The sequence below is a fragment of the Oncorhynchus tshawytscha genome, linkage group LG20 (genome assembly GCF_018296145.1).
Source record: "Oncorhynchus tshawytscha isolate Ot180627B linkage group LG20, Otsh_v2.0, whole genome shotgun sequence".
NCBI lineage: Eukaryota > Metazoa > Chordata > Actinopteri > Salmoniformes > Salmonidae > Oncorhynchus > Oncorhynchus tshawytscha.
The window spans coordinates 47,685,012-47,705,303 of record NC_056448.1 but is presented as its reverse complement, the minus strand read 5'-3'; the positions used below and the strand labels follow the sequence as shown (position 1 = coordinate 47,705,303).

The 20,292-nt window shown below is 48.5% G+C and overlaps 1 protein-coding gene across 1 annotated transcript in view; it reads left to right on the top strand.

The window, feature by feature from the left end:
• LOC112242007 (netrin receptor DCC-like) overlaps nucleotides 1–20,292 on the top strand; it is a 222,801-nt gene that overhangs the window by 168,493 nt on the left and 34,016 nt on the right. The window contains exon 11 of the mRNA XM_042302044.1: nucleotides 5,107–5,156. Within this exon, the coding sequence (XP_042157978.1) occupies nucleotides 5,107–5,156 (50 nt within the window). The remainder of the gene's footprint in view (nucleotides 1–5,106; nucleotides 5,157–20,292) is intronic.

The window sequence follows — 20,292 nt, the reverse complement described above, 5'->3', positions numbered from 1 at the left end:
CCTCCCTGCTCCTCTCAGCTCCTCCCAGCTCCTCTCAGTCCCTCTTAGCCCCTCTCAGCTCATCTCAGCCCCTCCCAGCTCCTCTCAGCCCCTCACAGCCCTCACAACTTTCTTATTGCTCCTGATTGTGTCCTTGTGTTCAGTGCAGAGCTGAGAGGGTTAAGAGGGTTGAAGGAATGTATCTTCTGTCAGATCCCATAAACGGAATGTTTCAAATGAGCCCCAAGAGCTGAATTATATCTCCCTGCTTAGTCAATGCTCCTTGTGCTGTCGTAAAGAAACCACCGGGCCGGCCGGCTGCAGCCACCGTCGCATCTCTCTCTCTTTATTGCCGACTGGCTTCGTCTTTCTCTCTCTGAGGTAATTAATTACCCCCCATCCCCATCCCCATCTCCCATCCCCATCCCCATCCCCCATCCCCATCCCCCATCCCCATCCCCATCCCCCCATCCCCATCCCCATCCCCCACACCGGTCACTCGTCCACCACGGCTTTACGCCAAGCTTGTACTTCAGGCACACTGCCGACCAGGCTGGCAGGTCACCAAGCACATGCCAGTGTCACTACTACCAACCCGCCTCCTCCACTACCTGTGGACCGTGTCCAGAACCTGTACAGCTGAAGGAGTTCTGTCGTCTGCAACCTGTACAGCTGAAGGAGTTCCCGTCTGCAGAACCTGGACAGCTGAAGGAGTTCTGTCGTCTGCAACCTGTAAAGCTGAAGGAGTTATGTCGTCTGCAACCTGTACAGCTGAAGGAGTTCCATCCTGCAGAACCTGGACAGCTGAAGGAGTTCTGTCATCTGCAACCTGGACAGCTAAAGGAGTTCTGTCGTCTGCAACCTGGACATTGAAAGGAGTTCTCCCCTGCAACCTGTACAGCTGAAGGAGTTCTTTCCCTGCAACCTGGACAGCTGAAGGAGTTCTGTCATCTGCAACCTGGACAGCTGAAGGAGTTCTGTCGTCTGCAACCTGTACAGCTGAAGGAGTTCTGTCGTCTGCAACCTGTACAGCTGAAGGAGTTCTGTCGTCTGCAACCTGTACAGCTGAAGGAGTTCTGTCGTCTGCAACCTGTACAGCTGAAGGAGTTCTGTCGTCTGCAACCTGTACAGCTGAAGGAGTTCTGTTGTCTGCAACCTGTACAGCTGAAGGAGTTCTGTCGTCTGCAGAACCTGGACAGCTGAAGGAGTTCTGTCGTCTGCAACCTGTACAGCTGAAGGAGTTCTGTCGTCTGCAACCTGTACAGCTGAAGGAGTTCTGTCGTCTGCAACCTGTACAGCTGAAGGAGTTCTGTCGTCTGCAACCTGTACAGCTGAAGGAGTTCTGTCGTCTGCAACCTGTACAGCTGAAGGAGTTCTGTCGTCTGCAACCTGTACAGCTGAAGGAGTTCTGTTGTCTGCAACCTGTACAGCTGAAGGAGTTCTGTCGTCTGCAGAACCTGGACAGCTGAAGGAGTTCTGTCGTCTGCAACCTGTACAGCTGAAGGAGTTCTGTCGTCTGCAACCTGTACAGCTGAAGGAGTTCTGTCGTCTGCAACCTGTACAGCTGAAGGAGTTCTGTTGTCTGCAACCTGTACAGCTGAAGGAGTTCTGTTGTCTGCAACCTGGACAGCTGAAGGAGTTCTGTTGTCTGCAACCTGTACAGCTGAAGGAGTTCTGTCGTCTGCAACCTGGACAGCTGAAGGAGTTCTGTCGTCTGCAACCTGTACAGCTGAAGGAGTTCTGTCGTTATGGCAACCTGGACAGCTGAAGGAGTTCTGTCGTCTGCAGAACCTGGACAGCTGAAGGAGTTCTGTCGTCTGCAACCTGTAAAGCTGAAGGAGTTATGTCGTCTGCAACCTGTACAGCTGAAGGAGTTCTGTCGTCTGCAGAACCTGGACAGCTGAAGGAGTTCTGTCATCTGCAACCTGGACAGCTAAAGGAGTTCTGTCGTCTGCAACCTGGACATTGAAAGGAGTTCTGTCGTCTGCAACCTGTACAGCTGAAGGAGTTCTTTCGTCTGCAACCTGGACAGCTGAAGGAGTTCTGTCATCTGCAACCTGGACAGCTGAAGGAGTTCTGTCATCTGCAACCTGGACAGCTGAAGGAGTTCTTTCGTCTGCAACCTGGACAGCTGAAGGAGTTCTGTCGTCTGCAACCTGGACAGCTGAAGGAGTTCTGTCGTCTGCAACCTGGACAGCTGAAGGAGTTCTGTCGTCAGCAACCTGGACAGCTGAAGGAGTTCTGTCGTCTGCAGAACCTGGACAGCTGAAGGAGTTCTGTCGTTATGGCAACCTGTACAGCTGAAGGAGTTCTGTCGTCTGCAACCTGGACAGCTGAAGGAGTTCTGTCGTCTGCAACCTGGACAGCTGAAGGAGTTCTGTCGTCTGCAACCTGGACAGCTGAAGGAGTTCTGTCGTCTGCAACCTGGACAGCTGAAGGAGTTCTGTCGTCTGCAACCTGGACAGCTGAAGGAGTTCTGTCGTCAGCAACCTGGACAGCTGAAGGAGTTCTGTTGTCTGCAGAACCTGGACAGCTGAAGGAGTTCTGTCGTTATGGCAACCTGTACAGCTGAAGGAGTTCTGTCGTCTGCAACCTGGACAGCTGAAGGAGTTCTGTCATCAGCAACCTGGACAGCTGAAGGAGTTCTGTCGTCTGCAGAACCTGGACAGCTGAAGGAGTTCTGTCGTTATGGCAACCTGTACAGCTGAAGGAGTTCTGTCGTCTGCAACCTGGACAGCTGAAGGAGTTCTTTCGTCTGCAAAACCTGGAATTATGGCAACCTGTTTTGGAAGTCCCGTCTTTGATAGCGGTTTAAAATATATATATATAATATAGTGGTCTCCAGTGGTCTCTTCCTCTGACTGTATAGAATGTTGTCATTGATAGATGAGATATGTAGAAAGGTCAGTCTTGTTATCTGTCATTCATGTTACCTAATTAGGTCCTTCTAAAGGGGTCGTTTCCATCCTGCGTGCCCATTGGCCCGGGTTGGAGAGGCCCTGTCGTAGATAAGCCTGACGGAGTGTCTCTTTAATGTCACCATTGACTTCGTTCACTACATCTAAAAACTAGGAAGTCAATTCAAGGAAGACCAGATCACCACTTCCTCTGTTCTCAATAATCTAAGTCACTACATCTAAAAACTAGGAAGTCCATTAAAAGGGAGACAAGATAACCATTTTCTTCAGCCTACTGTAATTCAACCTATTTAGTTTCTCGACAGGATATGTACCTCAATTACTTACTTAAATAGGTTTTGTGTCTACACTGGCTTTGTGTCGATATTCTGAAGCGATATCTCGTCAAATGTAATTTGATAATTCAATGTTCAAGTAACTAGTGTTAAGTCTGTGGAAGACGGATGTGTCTACAATCATTAGAATCATTTCCCATCAGAATGGGACTGTAATACATTATAGCAGGGGTCCCCAATAACAGTCAGTCGCGGGAGGATTTGTTCTTGAGCGGATGGTCGGGGTGCCGGAACAAAATTATAAATCCGCTATAAATTAACCGCAAGAATCCTATACGGATATAGAATTTGACAACAAAAAACATAATAATTTCAAACATTGATTACATTGAGATACGATCACATACAGGATGCCTCTGCATTAATATTTATATATATATTAATATGTGAATACTTGGTAACAGATGTAAATGCAATTACTTTTGAGCTGAGTTCCTGGTTATTTTAGAGTCCCTCATGTCCAACAACAGATGTGTCCCGTAGGGGCCCCTACAGGTTTCAGTGACTGGGGCCCCTACAGGTTTCAGTGAGGATCCGTAGGGGCCACTACAGGTTTCAGTGACTGGGGCCCCTACAGGTTTCAGTGACTGGGGCCCCTACAGGTTTCAGTGACTGGGGCCCCTACAGGTTTCAGTGACTGGGGCCCTTACAGGTTTTAGTAGCTGGGGCCCCTACAGGTTTCAGTGACTGGGGCCCCTACAGGTTTCAGTGACTGGGGCCCCTACAGGTTTCAGTGACTGGGGCCCCTACAGGTTTCAGTGAGGATCCCCTTCCGTGTGGAACTCTGCTTTTAAAATGTATACATTTGTTTCATTCATTTTATCATGTGTTATTTCCTACAGGCTTTAGTAACTGGGGCCCCTACAGGCTTCAGAATTTTTTTTATTTTTATTTTACCTTTATTTAATTAACCGGCAAGTCAGTTAAGAACAAATTCTTATTTTCAATGACGGCCTAGGAACAGTGGGTTAATTGCCTGTTCAGGGGCAGAACGACAGATTTGTACCTTGTCAGCTCGGGGGTTTGAACTTGCAACCTTCCGGTTACTAGTCCAACGCTCTAACCACTAGGCTACCCTGCCACCCCTAGAAGAGGGGCCCCTACAGGTTTCAGTAGCTGGGGCCCCTACAGGCTTCAGAAGCTGGGTCCTCTACAGATTTCAGTAGCTGGGGCCCCTACATGCTTCAGTAGCTGGGGCCCCTACAGGTTTCAGTAGCTGGGGCCCCTACAGGCTTCAGTGACTGGGGCCCTTACAGGTTTTAGTGAGGATCCCCTACAGGTTTCAGTGAGGATCCCCTACAGACTTCAGTAGCTGGGGCCCCTACAGGTTTCAGTGAGGTTCCCCTACAGGTTTCAGTAGCTGGGGCCCCTACAGGCTTCAGTGACAGGGGCCCCTACAGGTTTCAGTAGCTGGGGCCCCTACAGGCTTCAGTAGCTGGGGCCCCTACAGGTTTCAGTGAGGATCCCCTACAGGCTTCAGTAGCTGGGGCCCCTACAGGTTTCAGTGACTGGGGCCCCTACAGGTTTTAGTAGCTGGGGCCCTTACAGGTTTTAGTAGCTGGGGCCCCTACAGGTTTCAGTAGCTGGGGCCCCTACAGGTTTCAGTGACTGGGGCCCCTACAGGTTTCAGTAGCTGGGGCCCCTACAGGCTTCAGTAGCTGGGGCCCCTACAGGCTTCAGTGACTGGGGCCCCTACAGGTTTCAGTAGCTGGGTCCCCTACAGGCTTCAGTAGCTGGGGCCCCTACAGGTTTCAGTGACTGGGGCCCCTACAGGCTTCAGTAGCTGGGGTCCCTACAGGCTTCAGTAGCTGGGGCCCCTACAGAAATCAGTGTATTTGTTTCATTCATTTGATCATGTGTTATTTCATCCACAGTGCCAAGTGCTCCACCACAAAACATCTCCTTGGAAGTCGTCCTCTCAAGAGTGAGTACAAGCATTTTTTCTGATTTAAAATATATATCATATGTGCAAATATATATCCTTTGGGCTATAAAACATCAATGATATGAAGTCGTTTGATGAAATGTCCACACACCTCAGTCCGAAACACAGAGAACATGTATTTTTATTGACATAAATGTCTTGGCTTCACCTTCCAGCCAGTTGGGTCTGTCTGTGAACCAAACGATTGATTATATACACTGCTTCAATCCAGACAGACAGACAGACAGACAGACAGACAGACAGAAAGACAGACAGTTTATGCCAGAGTGGATCCCTGGAGTAGCAGAATAATTCAGAATAGCCAAAACTTCTCAGAAAAACAGTTTGCAGTAGCTGGGGCCCCTACAGAAATTCGATACTGGGGCCCCTACAGAAATAAGAGACTGGGGCCCCTACAGAAATAAAAGACTGGGGTCCCTACAGAAATTAGAGACTGGGGCCCCTACAGAAATCAGTAGCTGGGGCCCCTGCAGGTTTCAGTAGCTGGGGCCCCTTCAGGCTTCAGTACCTGGGGCCCCTGCAGGCTTCAGTAGCTGGGGCCCCTACAGGCTTCAGTACCTGGGGCCCCTACAGAAATCAGTAGCTGGGGCCCCTGCAGGTTTCAGTAGCTGGGGCCCCTTCAGGCTTCAGTACCTGGGGCCCCTGCAGGCTTGGCTCCTGAGGAGGGCATAGTGCTTAAGAATGTGGGAAAAAATAGGAAATTCAAGTCTTGAACAGCACAAACAGATTTGGGACCAGAAAATATGTCCAAACCTTGAAATTCCAGCCTTGGACATATTCTACAAATCATTTATATTATCTCAGGAGTTTTCTGTTATTAAGCTGAATACCGACATTTGCAGGAGAGAGAGAGGAGAGAGAGAGAGAGAGAGAGAGAGAGAGAGAGAGAGAGAGATGAGAGAGAGAGACAGAGAGAGATGAGAGAGAGAGACAGAGAGAGAGAGAGAGATGAGAGAGAGAGACAGAGAGAGATGAGAGAGAGAGACAGAGAGAGAGAGAGAGAGAGAGAGAGAGAGAGAGAGAGAGAGAGAGAGAGAGAGAGAGAGAGAGAGATGAGAGAGAGAGACAGAGAGAGAGAGAGAGAGAGAGAGAGAGAGAGAGAGAGAGAGAGAGAGAGAGAGAGAGAGAGAGAGAGAGAGACTCCATTCAGAAGCAGAAGTCTAAATCTGACAGAATTATTCATACTAGTTTGTCTACTTGCAGTATGTTCCAGAACAACAACAAAAAGAGCAGCAGTTGTCCGTGATCTTTCTATCATATAAACTGTGACACTAGCGGCCAAGGCACCAGCTAGCCCAGACTAGATGAATAAAGAGCCCACCTTAAAAAAAAAAAAAAAAAGTGATTGACTCTTTACTAGATAAAACCTTAGGGGGGGGGTTATGAGTCATGGCGTCTCTCTAAACCCCTTCAGGTGGGACTTGAATTTACTGTAACACCTTGTGGTGGTGGTGGAAGAATGGATTAATCTGGATTATATTGTCATTATTGAGAGTGACCTTCCAATCTGGTCATGTTTGACTACCGTTATAGTACATTATATATCCCACTGTTGGACTCTCTTCATTTTAATAGGGGTCTGGTTAAAAGTAGTGCAGGTATATAGGGAATAGGTTGCAATTTTGGGACACAGAAAAAAAACAGTAAACCACTGATCCAATTTCAACAGGACAGACTGAGTGTTGTCTAAACAATATGTATTGGCATTTCCTAACATAAGAGAACTTGATGCTTTAAATGGAAAGTCATTTCAGGAAGTTTTATGGTATGAAGAAATTCTTAGAGAAAATGCTGTGTGATAGAGTTCCATTCGCTAAGTATATGGTTGGTTTTGGACAGCTAGGCTTGGTGATTTACACGTTGACAGTCAGACGCTAGGCTTGATGATTTATACGTTGACAGTCAGAAGCTAGGCTTGATGATTTAAACGTTGACAGTCAGAAGCTAGGCTTGATGGTTTATACGTTGACAGTCAGAAGCTAGGATTTACCTGTTGACAGTCAGAAGCTAGGCTTGATGATTTAAACGTTGACAGTCAGAAGCTAGGCTTGATGGTTTATACGTTGACAGTCAGAAGCATATTAAACTACTGACCTTAACCCTAAATAGAAAGCTAAATGACTTCCTAACCTAAACTGACCTAACCCTAAACCCTAAACTCTAAGCGTTACCCTAACCCCCGTTAACCCTAAACTCTCAAGCGTTACCCTAACCCTAAACCGTTTAACCCTAAACTCCTAACCCTAAACTCAAGCGTTTAACCCCTAACCCTAACCTAAACTCAAGCCGTTACCCTAACCCTAAACTCAAGCGTTACCCTAACCCTAAACTCAAGCGTTACCCTAACCCTAAACTCAAGCGTTACCCTAACCCTAAACTCAAGCGTTAACCCTAAACCGTTACCCTAACCCTAAACTCAAGCGTTACCCTAACCCTAAACTCAAGCGTTACCCTAACCTAAACTCAAACCCTAACCCTAAACTCAGCGTTACCCTAACCCTAAACTCAAGCGTTACCCTAACCCTAAACTCAACCGTTACCCTAACCCTAAACTCAACCGTTACCCTAACCCTAAACTCAACCGTTACCCTAACCCTAAACTCAAGCGTTACCCTAACCCTAAACTCAAGCGTTACCCTAACCCTAAACTCAACCGTTACCCTAACCCTAAACTCAAGCGTTACCCTAACCCTAAACTCAAGCGTTACCCTAACCCTAAACTCAGCGTTACCCCCTAACCCTAAACTCAACCGTTACCCTAACCCTAAACTCAACCGTTACCCTAACCCTAAACTCAACCGTTACCCTAACCCTAAACTCAACCGTTACCCTAACCCTAAACTCAAGCATTACCCTAACCCTAACCCTAAACTCAACCGTTACCCTAACCCTAAACTCAAGCATTACCCTAACCCTAACCCTAAACTCAAGCGTTACCCTAACCCGAAACTCAACCGTTACCCTAACCTCAAGCATTACCCTAACCCTAAACTCAAGCAGGGTCTTGTAGATGACATGGAGCCAGTGGGTTTGGCGACGAGTATGAAGCGAGGGCCAGCCAACGAGAGCGTACAGGTCGCAATGGTGGGTAGTATATGGGGCTTTGGTGACAAAACGGATGGCACTGTGATAGACTGCATCCAATTTGTGGTTGGAGGTGTTGGAGGTGTGGGTCTGGAAGGAGAGTTTACAGTCTAACCAGACACCTAAGTATTTGTAGTTGTCCACGTATTCTAAGTCAGAGCCGTCCAAAGTAGTGATGTTGGACAGGCGGGTAGGTGCAGGCAGCGATCGGTTGAAGAGCATGCATGTAGTTTTACTTGTATTCAAGAGCAATTGGAGGCCACGGAAGGAGAGTTGTATGGCACTGAAGCTCGTCTGGAGGGTTGTTAAACACAGTGTCCAAAGAAGGGCCAGATGTACACAGAATGGTGTCGTCTGCGTAGAGGTGGATCAGAGAATCACCAGCAGCAAGAGTGACATCATTGATGTATACAGAGAAAAGACCCCCATAGAGACTGCCAGAGGTCCGGACAACAGACCCTCCGATTTGACACACTGAACTCTATCTGAGAAGTAGTTGGTGAACCAGGCGAGGCAATCATTTGAGAAAACAAGGCTATCGAGTCTTCGATGAGGATGTGGTGATTGACAGAGTCGAAAGCCTTGGCCAGATCAATGAATATGGCTGCACAGTATTGTTTCTTATCGATGGCGGTTAAGATATCGTTTAGGACCTTGAGCGTGGCTGAGGTGCACCCATGACCAGCTCTGAAACCAGATTGCATAGCGGAGAAGGTATGGTGGGATTCAAAATGGTCGGTAATCTGTTTGTTGACTTGGCTTTCGAAGACCTTAGAAAGGCATGGTAGGATAGATATAGGTCTGTAGCAGTTTGGGTCTAGAGTGTCCATGGTGACGAAGTAATTACAACATAGCAATTAAACACTGGAATGGTAGATGTGCAGAAGATGAATGTGCAAGTAGAGATACTGGGGTGCAAAGGAGCAAAATAAATAAATAAATACTGTATGGGGATGAGGTACAGTAGGTAGAAAGATGGGCTATGAACAGGTGCAGTGATCTGTGAGCTGCTCTGACAGCTGGTGCTTAAAGCTAGTGAGGGAGATGTGAGACTCCAGAGATTTTTGCAGTTCGTTCCAGTCATTGGCAGCAAAGAACTGGAAGGAAAGACGACCAAAGGAGGAATTGGCTTTGGGGGTGACCAGTGAGATATACCTGCTGGATCGCATGCTATGGGTGGGTGCTGCTATGGTGACCAGTGTGCTGAGATAAGGCGGGGCTTTATCTAGCAGAGACTTGTAGATAGCATTACCCTAACCCTAAACCTTACCCTTACCCTAAACTCAAGCGTTACCCTAAAGCTGACCCTAAACTTGCGCATCACCCCAACCCTTACCCTAACCCTAAACATTAACCACAACCCTTACCCTAACCCTAAACACAACCCTTACCCTAAACCTTACCCTAACCACAAGCATTACCCTTACCCTAACCACAACCCTTACCCTAACCCTAGGCCTTACCCTAACCACAACCATTACCCTAACCCTAAACCTATCCACAACCCTTACCCTAACCCTAAACCTTACCCTAACCACAACCATTACCCTAACCCTCAACCTTACCCTAACGCTAACCCCAAGCATTACCCTAACCCTCAACCACAACCCTAACCACTAGCATTACACTAACCCAAAACCTTACCTTAACCCTAACCCCAAGAATTACCCTAAACCTAAACCAGATGGAGCTACACACAATTCATCAGTCCAGTTGGAAGCAAATTGAATAGAGAAAAGTTTGTGGGACAAAGTTTTACAAACACTAGTTTTGTGTGATGCATGACGACCCAAAGATCTGTAGTTACTGATACAGCAGTTTAGAAACAAACACAATGTGAAATACCTCAATACAAGGCATCGTTCCAAGGTTGTTTGTTGTAGAGAGAGAGAGAGAGAGAGAGAGAGAGAGACAGAGCGAGAGAGAGGAGAGAGAGAGAGAGGAGAGAGAGAGAGAGCGAGAGAGAGAGAGAGAGAGAGAGAGAGAGAGAGAGAGAGAGGAGAGAGAGAGGGAGAGAGAGAGAGAGAGAGAGAGAGAGAGAGAGAGAGAGAGAGAGAGGGAGAGAGAGAGAGAGAGAGAGAGAGAGAGAGAGAGAGAGAGAGAGAGAGAGAGAGAGAGGGAGAGAGAGAGAGAGAGAGAGGAGAGAGAGAGAGAGAGAGAGGGAGAGAGAGAGAGAGAGAGAGAGAGAGAGAGAGAGAGAGAGAGAGAGAGAGAGAGAGAGAGAGAGAGAGAGAGAGAGAGGGGAGAGAGAGAGACAGAGAGAGAGAGAGAGAGGAGAGGGAGAGAGAGAGGAGAGAGAGAGAGAGAGAGAGAGAGAGAGAGAGAGAGAGAGAGAGAGAGAGAGAGAGAGAGAGAGAGGAGAGAGAGGAGAGCGAGAGAGAGGAGAGCGAGAGAGAGAGAGGAGAGACAGAGCGAGAGAGGAGAGCGAGAGAGAGGAGAGCGAGAGAGAGAGAGGGAGAGAGAGAGAGAGACAGAGCGAGAGGAGAGAGAGAGGGAGAGAGAGTGAAGGAGAGAGAGAGCGAAAGAGATAGCGAGAGAGAGAGAGCTGTAGATAGAGAGAGAGAGAGTCTCCACTCAGAGTCTAAGCCAACCCAACAGTGACAGTCAGGTCTGTGGGGACCGGAGTGGGTGGTGTGTGTGAGCGTGTAGCAGGGATGCAGTTGGCTGTCAAACATCAGTGTAGCATGGTCGTCATTGTCATCAGAGATGAGTCCCAGTAGGTGGGCATATTATTCCCCAAACCCTCAGCATGTTACACCCCAGCCTGCCCAAGGATTTAACTGTGCTGTGTCTCATCATGTTACACCCTAGCCTGCACAATGATTTAACTGTGTCCTCGGCTCTATGGTCCTGAGCTCTATGGGCCCTGAGCTCTATGGGTCCTCATCTCTATGGGTCCTGAGCTATATGGGTCCTCATCTCTATGGGTCCTGAGCGCTATGGGTCCTCAGCTCTATGGGTCCTGAACTCTATGGGCCCTGAGCTCTATGGGTCCTAGGCTCTATGGTCCTGAGCTCTATGGGCCCTGAGCTCTATGGGTCCTCATTCTATGGGTCCTGAGCTATATGGGTCTCATCTATGGGTCCTGAGCGCTATGGGTCCTCAGCTCTATGGGTCCTGAACTCTATGGGCCCTGAGCTCTATGGGTCCTCATCTCTATGGGTCCTCATCTCTATGGGTCCTCAGCTCTATGGGTCCTCAGCTCTATGGGTCCTCAGCTCTATGGGTCCTCATCTCTATGGGTCCTCATCTCTATGGGTCCTCATCTCTATGGGTCCTCATCTCTATGGGTCTCAGCTCTATGGGTCCTGAACTCTATGGGCCCTGAGCTCTATGGGTCCTCATCTCTATGGGTCCTCATCTCTATGGGTCCTCAGCTCTATGGGTCCTCAGCTCTATGGGTCCTCAGCTCTATGGGTCCTCATCTCTATGGGTCCTCATCTCTATGGGTCCTCATCTCTATGGGTCCTCATCTCTATGGGTCCTCAGCTCTATGGGTCCTGAACTCTATGGGCCCTGAGCTCTATGGGTCCTCATCTCTATGGGTCCTCATCTTTTTGTGTCCTCATGGGTCCTCATCTCTATGGGTCCTGAGCTCTATGGGCCCTGAGCTCTATGGGTCCTCATCTCTATGGGTCTGAGTGCTATGGGTCCTCATCTCTATGGGTCCTCATCTCTATGGGTCCTCATCTCTATGGGTCTTGAGCTCTATGGGTCCTCATCTCTATGGGTCCTCATCTCTATGGGTCCTGAGCTCTATGGGTCCTCATCTCTATGGGTCCTCATCTTTTTGGGTCCTCATCTCTATGGGTCCTCATCTCTATGGGTCCTCATCTCTTTGGGTCCTCATCTCTATGGGTCCTGAGCTCTATGGGTCCTCATCTTTATGGATCCTGGTCATATGTAGTGCACCATATAAGGAATGTAGATGTTTTGGGGATGTTGACTGTCCACATGGTTTGGTTTTCGGCACTGACGCAGAGAGTGTATGTGAAGCTGAGGCCAAACAAACAACTAGGATTAAATCCTTGGACAAGATGAGCCCTTCACCCATAAACAATTATTGTTACCTACAGTAACCCTAACCCTAATCCCTGTTACCTAACCCTAACCCCTGTTTCCTAACCCCTGTTACCTAACCCCTGTTACCTAACCCTAACCCCAGTTTCCTAACCCCTGTTACCTAACCCCTGTTACCTAACCCTAACCCCTGTTACCTAACCCTAACCCCTGTTACCTAACCCCTGTTACCTAACCCCTGTTACCTAACCCCTGTTACCTAACCCTGACTCCTGTTACCTAACCCCTGTTAATCCTAACCCCTATTACCTAACCCCTGTTACCTAAACCTAACCCCTAAACCTAACCCCTGTTACCTAACCCCTGTTACCTAACCCCTGTTACCTAACCCCTGTTACCTAACCCCTGTTACCTAACCCCTGTTACCTAACCCTAACCCCTGTTACCTAACTCCTGTTACCTAACCCCTGTTACCTAACCCTAACCCCTGTTACCTAACCCCTGTTACCTAACCCTAACCCCTGTTACCTAACCCCTGTTACCTAACTCCTGTTACCTAACCCCTGTTACCTAACCCCTGTTACCTAACCCCTGTTACCTAACCCCTGTTACATAACCCTAACCCCTGTTTCCTAACCCCTGTTACCTAACCCCTGTTACCTAACCCTAACCCATGTTACCTAACCCCTGTTACCTAACCCTAACCCCTGTTACCTATCCCCTGTTCCCTAATCCCTGTTACCTAACCCCTGTTACCTAACCCCTGTTACCTAACCCTAACCCATGTTACCTAACCCCTGTTACCTAACCCTAACCCCTGTTACCTATCCCCTGTTTAATCCCCTAACCCTAACCCCTGTTACCTAACCCTAACCCCTGTTACCTAACCCCTGTTACCTAACCCTAACCCCTGTTACCTAACCCCTGTTACCTAACACGAACCCCTGTTACCTAACCCCTGTTACCTAACCCTGTTACCTAACCCCTGTTACCTAACCCTAACCCCTGTTACCTAACCCCTGTTACCTAACCCTAACCCCTGTTACCTAACCCCTGTTACCTAACCCCTGTTACCTAACCCCTGTTTCCTAAACCCTGTTACCTAACCCCTGTTACCTAACCCTAACCCCTGTTACCTAACCACTGTTACATAACCCCTGTTACCTAACCCTAACCCCTGTTACCTAACCCCTGTTACCTAACCCTAACCCCTGTTACCTAACCACTGTTACCTAACCCCTGTTACCTAACCCTAACCCCTGTTACCTAACCCCTGTTACCTAACCCTAACCCATGTTACCTTAACCTAACCCCTGTTACCTCACCCTAACCCATTTTACCTAACCCCCCTAACCCCTGTTACCTAACCCCTGTTACCTAACCCTAACCCCTGTTACCTCACCCTAACCCCTGTTACCTAACCCTAACCCCTGTTACCTCACCCTAACCCCTGTTACCTTCCCTGTTACCTAACCCTAACCCATGTTACCTAACCCCTGTTACCTCACCCTAACCCCTGTTACCTAACCCTAACCCCTGTTACCTCACCCTAACCCCTGTTACCTAACCCCTGTTACCTAACCCTAACCCATGTTACCTAACCCTAACCCCTGTTACCTAACCCTAACCCCTGTTACCTAACCCTGACCCATGTTACCTAACCCTAACCCCTGTTACCTAACCCTAACCCCTGTTACCTAACCCTAACCCATGTTACCTAACCCTAACCCCTGTTACCTAACCCTAACCCCTGTTACCTAACCCTAACCCCTGTTACCTAACCCCTGTTACCTAACCCTAAAGTTTCCTAACCCCTGTTACCTAACCCCTGTTACCTAACCCTAACCCCTGTTACCTAACCCTAACCCCTGTTACCTAACCCTGTTACCTAACCCCTGTTACCTAACCCCTGTTACCTAACCCTAACTCCTGTTACCTAACCCCTGTTAATCCTAACCCCTATTACCTAACCCCTGTTTACCTAACCCCTAAACCTAACCCCTGTTACCTAACCCCTGTTACCTAACCCCTGTTACCTAACCCTGTTACCTAACCCCTGTTACCTAACCCTAACCCCTGTTACCTAACCCTGTTACCTAACCCCTGTTACCTAACCCTAACCCCTGTTACCTAACCCCTGTTACCTAACCCTAACCCCTGTTACCTAACCCTGTTACCTAACTCCTGTTACCTAACCCATGTTACCTAACCCCTGTTACCTAACCCCTGTTTAACCCTGTTACATAACCCTAACCCCTGTTTCCTAACCCCTGTTACCTAACCCCTGTTACCTAACCCTAACCCCTGTTACCTATCCCCTGTTCCCTAATCCCTGTTACCTAACCCTAACCCATGTTACCTAACCCCTGTTACCTAACCCTAACCCCTGTTACCTATCCCCTGTTCCCTAATCCCTGTTACCTAACCCCTGTTACCTAACCCCTGTTACCTAACCCATGTTACCTAACCCCTGTTACCTAACCCTAACCCCTGTTACCTATCCCCTGTTCCCTAATCCCTGTTACCTAACCCTAACCCCTGTTACCTAACCCTAACCCCTGTTACCTAACCCTAACCCTAACCCTAACCCCTGTTACCTAACCCCTGTTACCTAACACGAACCCCTGTTACCTAACCCCTGTTACCTAACCCCTGTTACCTAACCCCTGTTACCTAACCCTAACCCCTGTTACCTAACCCTGTTACCTAACCCTAACCCCTGTTACCTAACCCTGTTACCTAACCCCTGTTACCTAACCCCTGTTTCCTAAACCCTGTTACCTAACCCCTGTTACCTAACCCTAACCCCTGTTACCTAACCACTGTTACATAACCCCTGTTACCTAACCCTAACCCCTGTTACCTAACCCCTGTTACCTAACCCTAACCCCTGTTACCTAACCACTGTTACCTAACCCCTGTTACCTAACCCTAACCCCTGTTACCTAACCCCTGTTACCTAACCCTAACCCATGTTACCTTACCCCTGTTACCTAACCCCTGTTACCTCACCCTAACCCATTTTACCTAACCCCTGTTACCTAACCCCTGTTACCTAACCCCTGTTACCTAACCCTAATCCCTGTTACCTCACCCTAACCCCTGTTACCTAACCCTAACCCCTGTTACCTCACCCTAACCCCTGTTACCTTCCCCCTAACCCTAACCCATGTTACCTAACCCCTGTTACCTCACCCTAACCCCTGTTACCTAACCCTAACCCCTGTTACCTCACCCTAACCCTGTTACCTAACCCCTGTTACCTAACCCTAACCCATGTTACCTAACCCTAACCCCTGTTACCTAACACTAACCCCTGTTACCTAACCCTGACCCATGTTACCTAACCCTAACCCCTGTTACCTAACCCCTGTTACCTCACCCTAACCCCTGTTACCTAACCCTAACCCCTGTTACCTCACCCTAACCCCTGTTACCTTCCCTGTTACCTAACCCTAACCCATGTTACCTAACCCCTGTTACCTCACCCTAACCCCTGTTACCTAACCCTAACCCCTGTTACCTCACCTAACCCCTGTTACCTAACCCCTGTTACCTAACCCTAACCCATGTTACCTAACCCTAACCCCTGTTACCTAACCTAACCCCTGTTACCTAAACCCATGTTACCTAACCCTAACCCCTGTTACCTAACCCTAACCCCTGTTACCTAACCCTAACCCATGTTACCTAACCCTAACCCCTGTTACCTAACCCTAACCCCTGTTACCTAACCCTAAACCCTAACCCCTGTTACCTAACCCCCCTAACCCCTGTTACCTAACCCCTGTTACCTAACCCCTGTTACCTAACCCTAACCCCTGTTACCTAACCCTAACCCATGTTACCTAACCCCTGTTACCTAACCCTAACCCCTGTTACCTAACCCTAAGCCCTGTTACCTAACCCTAACCCCTGTTACCTAACCCATGTTACCTCACCCTAACCCCTGTTACCTAACCCTAACCCCTGTTACCTAACCCTAACCCCTGTTACCTCACCCTAACCCCTGTTACCTAACCCCTGTTACCTAACCCTAACCCATGTTACCTAACCCTAACCCCCTAACCCCTGTTACCTAACCCTAACCCCTGTTACCTAACCCCTGTTACCTAACCCCTGTTACCTCACCCTAACCCATGTTACCTCACCCTAACCCCTGTTACCTAACCCTAACCCCTGTTACCTAACCCCTGTTACCTAACCCCCCTAACCCCTGTTTACCCCTGTTACCTCACCCTAACCCTGTTACCTAACCCTAACCCCTTTTACCTAACCCTAACCCCTGTTACCCTAACGCCTGTTACCTAACCCCTGTTACCTAACCCTAACCCCTGTTACCTAACCCTAACCCCTGTTACCTAACCCTAACCCATGTTACCTAACCCGAACCCCTGTTACCTAACCCTAACCCCTGTTACCTAACCCTAACCCCTGTTACCTACCCTAACCCCTGTTACCTAACCCCTGTTACCTAACCCTAACCCCTGTTACCTAACCCTAACCCCTGTTACCTAACCCTAACCCAACCCCTAACCCCTGTTACCTAACCCTAACCCATGTTACCTAACCCTAACCCCTGTTACCTAACCCTAACCCCTGTTACCTAACCCTAACCCATGTTACCTAACCCTAACCCATGTTACCTAACCCTAACCCCTGTTACCTAACCCTAACCCTGTTACCTAACCCTAACCCCTGTTACCTAACCCTAACCCCTGTTACCTAACCCTAACCCCTGTTACCTAACCCTAACCCATGTTACCTAACCCTAACCCCTGTTACCTAACCCTAACCCATGTTACCTAACCCTAACCCCTGTTACCTACCTAACCCATGTTACCTAACCCTAACCCCTGTTACCTAACCCTAACCCTGTTACCTAACCCTAACCCATGTTACCTAACCCTAACCCATGTTACCTAACCCTAACCCATGTTACCTAACCCTAACCCTGTTACCTAACCCTAACCCCTGTTACCTAACCCCTGTTACCTCACCCTAACCCCTGTTACCTAACCCTAACCCGTGTTACCTAACCCTAACCCCTGTTACCTAACCCCTGTTACCTCACCCTAACCCCTGTTACCTCACCCTAACCCCTGTTACCTCACCCTAACCCCTGTTACCTAACCCCTGTTACCTCACCCTAACCCCTGTTACCTCACCCTAACCCCTGTTACCTAACCCCTGTTACCTAACCCTAACCCCTGTTACCTAACCCTAACCCCTGTTACCTAACCCTAACCCATGTTACCTAACCCTAACCCCTGTTACCTAACCCTAACCCTGTTACCTAACCCTAACCCCTGTTACCTAACCCTAACCCCTGTTACCTAACCCTAACCCCTGTTACCTAACCCTAACCCTGTTACCTAACCCTAACCCCTGTTACCTAACCCTAACCCATGTTACCTAACCCTAACCCATGTTACCTAACCCCTGTTACCTAACCCTAACCCCTGTTACCTAACCCTAACCCTGTTACCTAACCCTAACCCCTGTTACCTAACCCTAACCCATGTTACCTAACCCTAACCCCTGTTACCTAACCCTAACCCCTGTTACCTAACCCTAACCCCTGTTACCTAACCCTAACCCATGTTACCTAACCCTAACCCATGTTACCTAACCCTAACCCCTGTTACCTAACCCTAACCCATGTTACCTAACCCTAACCCCTGTTACCTAACCCTAACCCCTGTTACCTAACCCTAACCCCTGTTACCTAACCCTAACCCCTGTTACCTAACCCTAACCCCTGTTTCACCCTAACCCCTGTTACCTAACCCTAACCATAACCCTAACCCCTGTTACCTAACCCTAACCCCTGTTACCTAACCCTAACCCCTGTTACCTAACCCTAACCCCTGTTACCTAACCCTAACCCCTGTTACCTAACCCTAACCCCTGTTACCTAACCCTAACCCCTGTTACCTAACCCTAACCCCTGTTACCTAACCCTAACCCCTGTTACCTAACCCCTGTTACCTAACCCCTGTTACCTCACCCTAACCCCTGTTACCTAACCCTAACCCCTGTTACCTAACCCCTGTTACCTAACCCTAACCCCTGTTACCTAACCCTAACCCCTGTTACCTAACCCCTGTTACCTAACCCCCCCTGTTACCTAACCCCTGTTACCTAACCCTAACCCGTGTTACCTAACCCTAACCCCTGTTACCTAACCCTAACCCCTGTTACCTAACCCCTGTTACCTAACCCTAACCCGTGTTACCTAACCCTAACCCGTGTTACCTAACCCTAACCCCTGTTACCTAACCCCTGTTACCTCACCCTAACCCCTGTTACCTAACCCTAACCCGTGTTACCTAACCCTAACCCCTGTTACCTAACCCCTGTTACCTCACCCTAACCCCTGTTACCTCACCCTAACCCCTGTTACCTAACACCTGTTAACCCTAACCCCTGTTACCTCACCCTAACCCCTGTTACCTAACCCCTGTTACCTCACCCTAACCCCTGTTACCTAACCCTAACCCCTGTTACCTAACCCTAACCCCTGTTACCTAACCCTAACCCATGTTACCTAACCCTAACCCCTGTTACCTAACCCTAACCCCTGTTAGCTAACCCCTGTTACCTAACCCTAACCCGTGTTACCTAACCCTAACCCGTGTTACCTCACCCTAACCCCTGTTACCTAACCCCTGTTACCTAACCCCTGTTACCTAACCCTGAGGTCATTGTAATGGCAGGAATGGGGTATATGGAGAATGGTATCAAACACATCAAAACATATTGCTCCACTGTAACATACATATGTAATAGTCTGTGTGACGTTTTAAAGGAGGCCACGACTCGGTGTAACATAGCACTCTGCAAGGTTAACTAGGTTTGAATATAAATAGTCATTAGGGAGGGTTTCGTCTGCAACCTGCACAGTATAGATAAATAAAGAGAGGCATCAAACCACACACACACACACACACACCACAACACACACAACACACACACACACCACAAACCACAAACCACACCACACACACACACACACCACAACACACACAACACACACACACCACAAACCACACACACACACACACCACACACACACAACACACACACACACACACACACAACACACACCACACACACCACAACACACACACACACACACACACACACACACACACCACACACACACACACACACACACACACACACACACACACACACACACACAACACACACACACACACCACAAAACCACACACCACACACAACACAACACACACACACACACACACACACACACAACACACACAACACACACACACCACACAGGTCTCAATTGATATGAAACACTGCATGTATTCACGCCACAGCTCGGCGTGAATACATTTCCAGGCGTAGCTTCCCATCATGAATGCATTATGTCACACATGGAGTATAATATGCATATACTGTGTATACATGTGTACATGACTAGACCTTTACTGTGTGTGTGTGTGGGGGAGGGGGGCTAATGGCTGCTACAGCCTCCCTGTGTCAATAGGGAATGGCTGTATATTGTGTCCGTGCAGATCCCTTCTGTTTGGTGGGATAATTAGTGCTGTTACATCAAGGCCAAAATCAAAATGGCACGGACTGTTTCTCTCTTAAAATTGTTTTTTGTGTGTGTGTGTGTGTGTGTGTGTGTGTGTGTATGCCTCTCTTAATCACCCCCATGCCAACATCCCTACCTCCAGAGCAACACACAAACCCCATCAACACAGAGGCCAGTTTAATGTCTTCTGTTATGTCCATCCCGTACTAGCTCACACTTTACTGGCTATGACTGGTCCACCTAGCTATCGGGAGATGAATGTACTGACTATGCCTGGTCCACCTAGCTATCTGAAGATGAATGTACTGACTATGACTGGTCCACCTAGCTATCTGGAGATGAATGTACTGACTATGCCTGGTCCACCTAGCTATCTGGAGATGAATGTACTGACTATAACTGGTCCACCTAGCTATCTGGAGATGAAGACTATGACTGGAG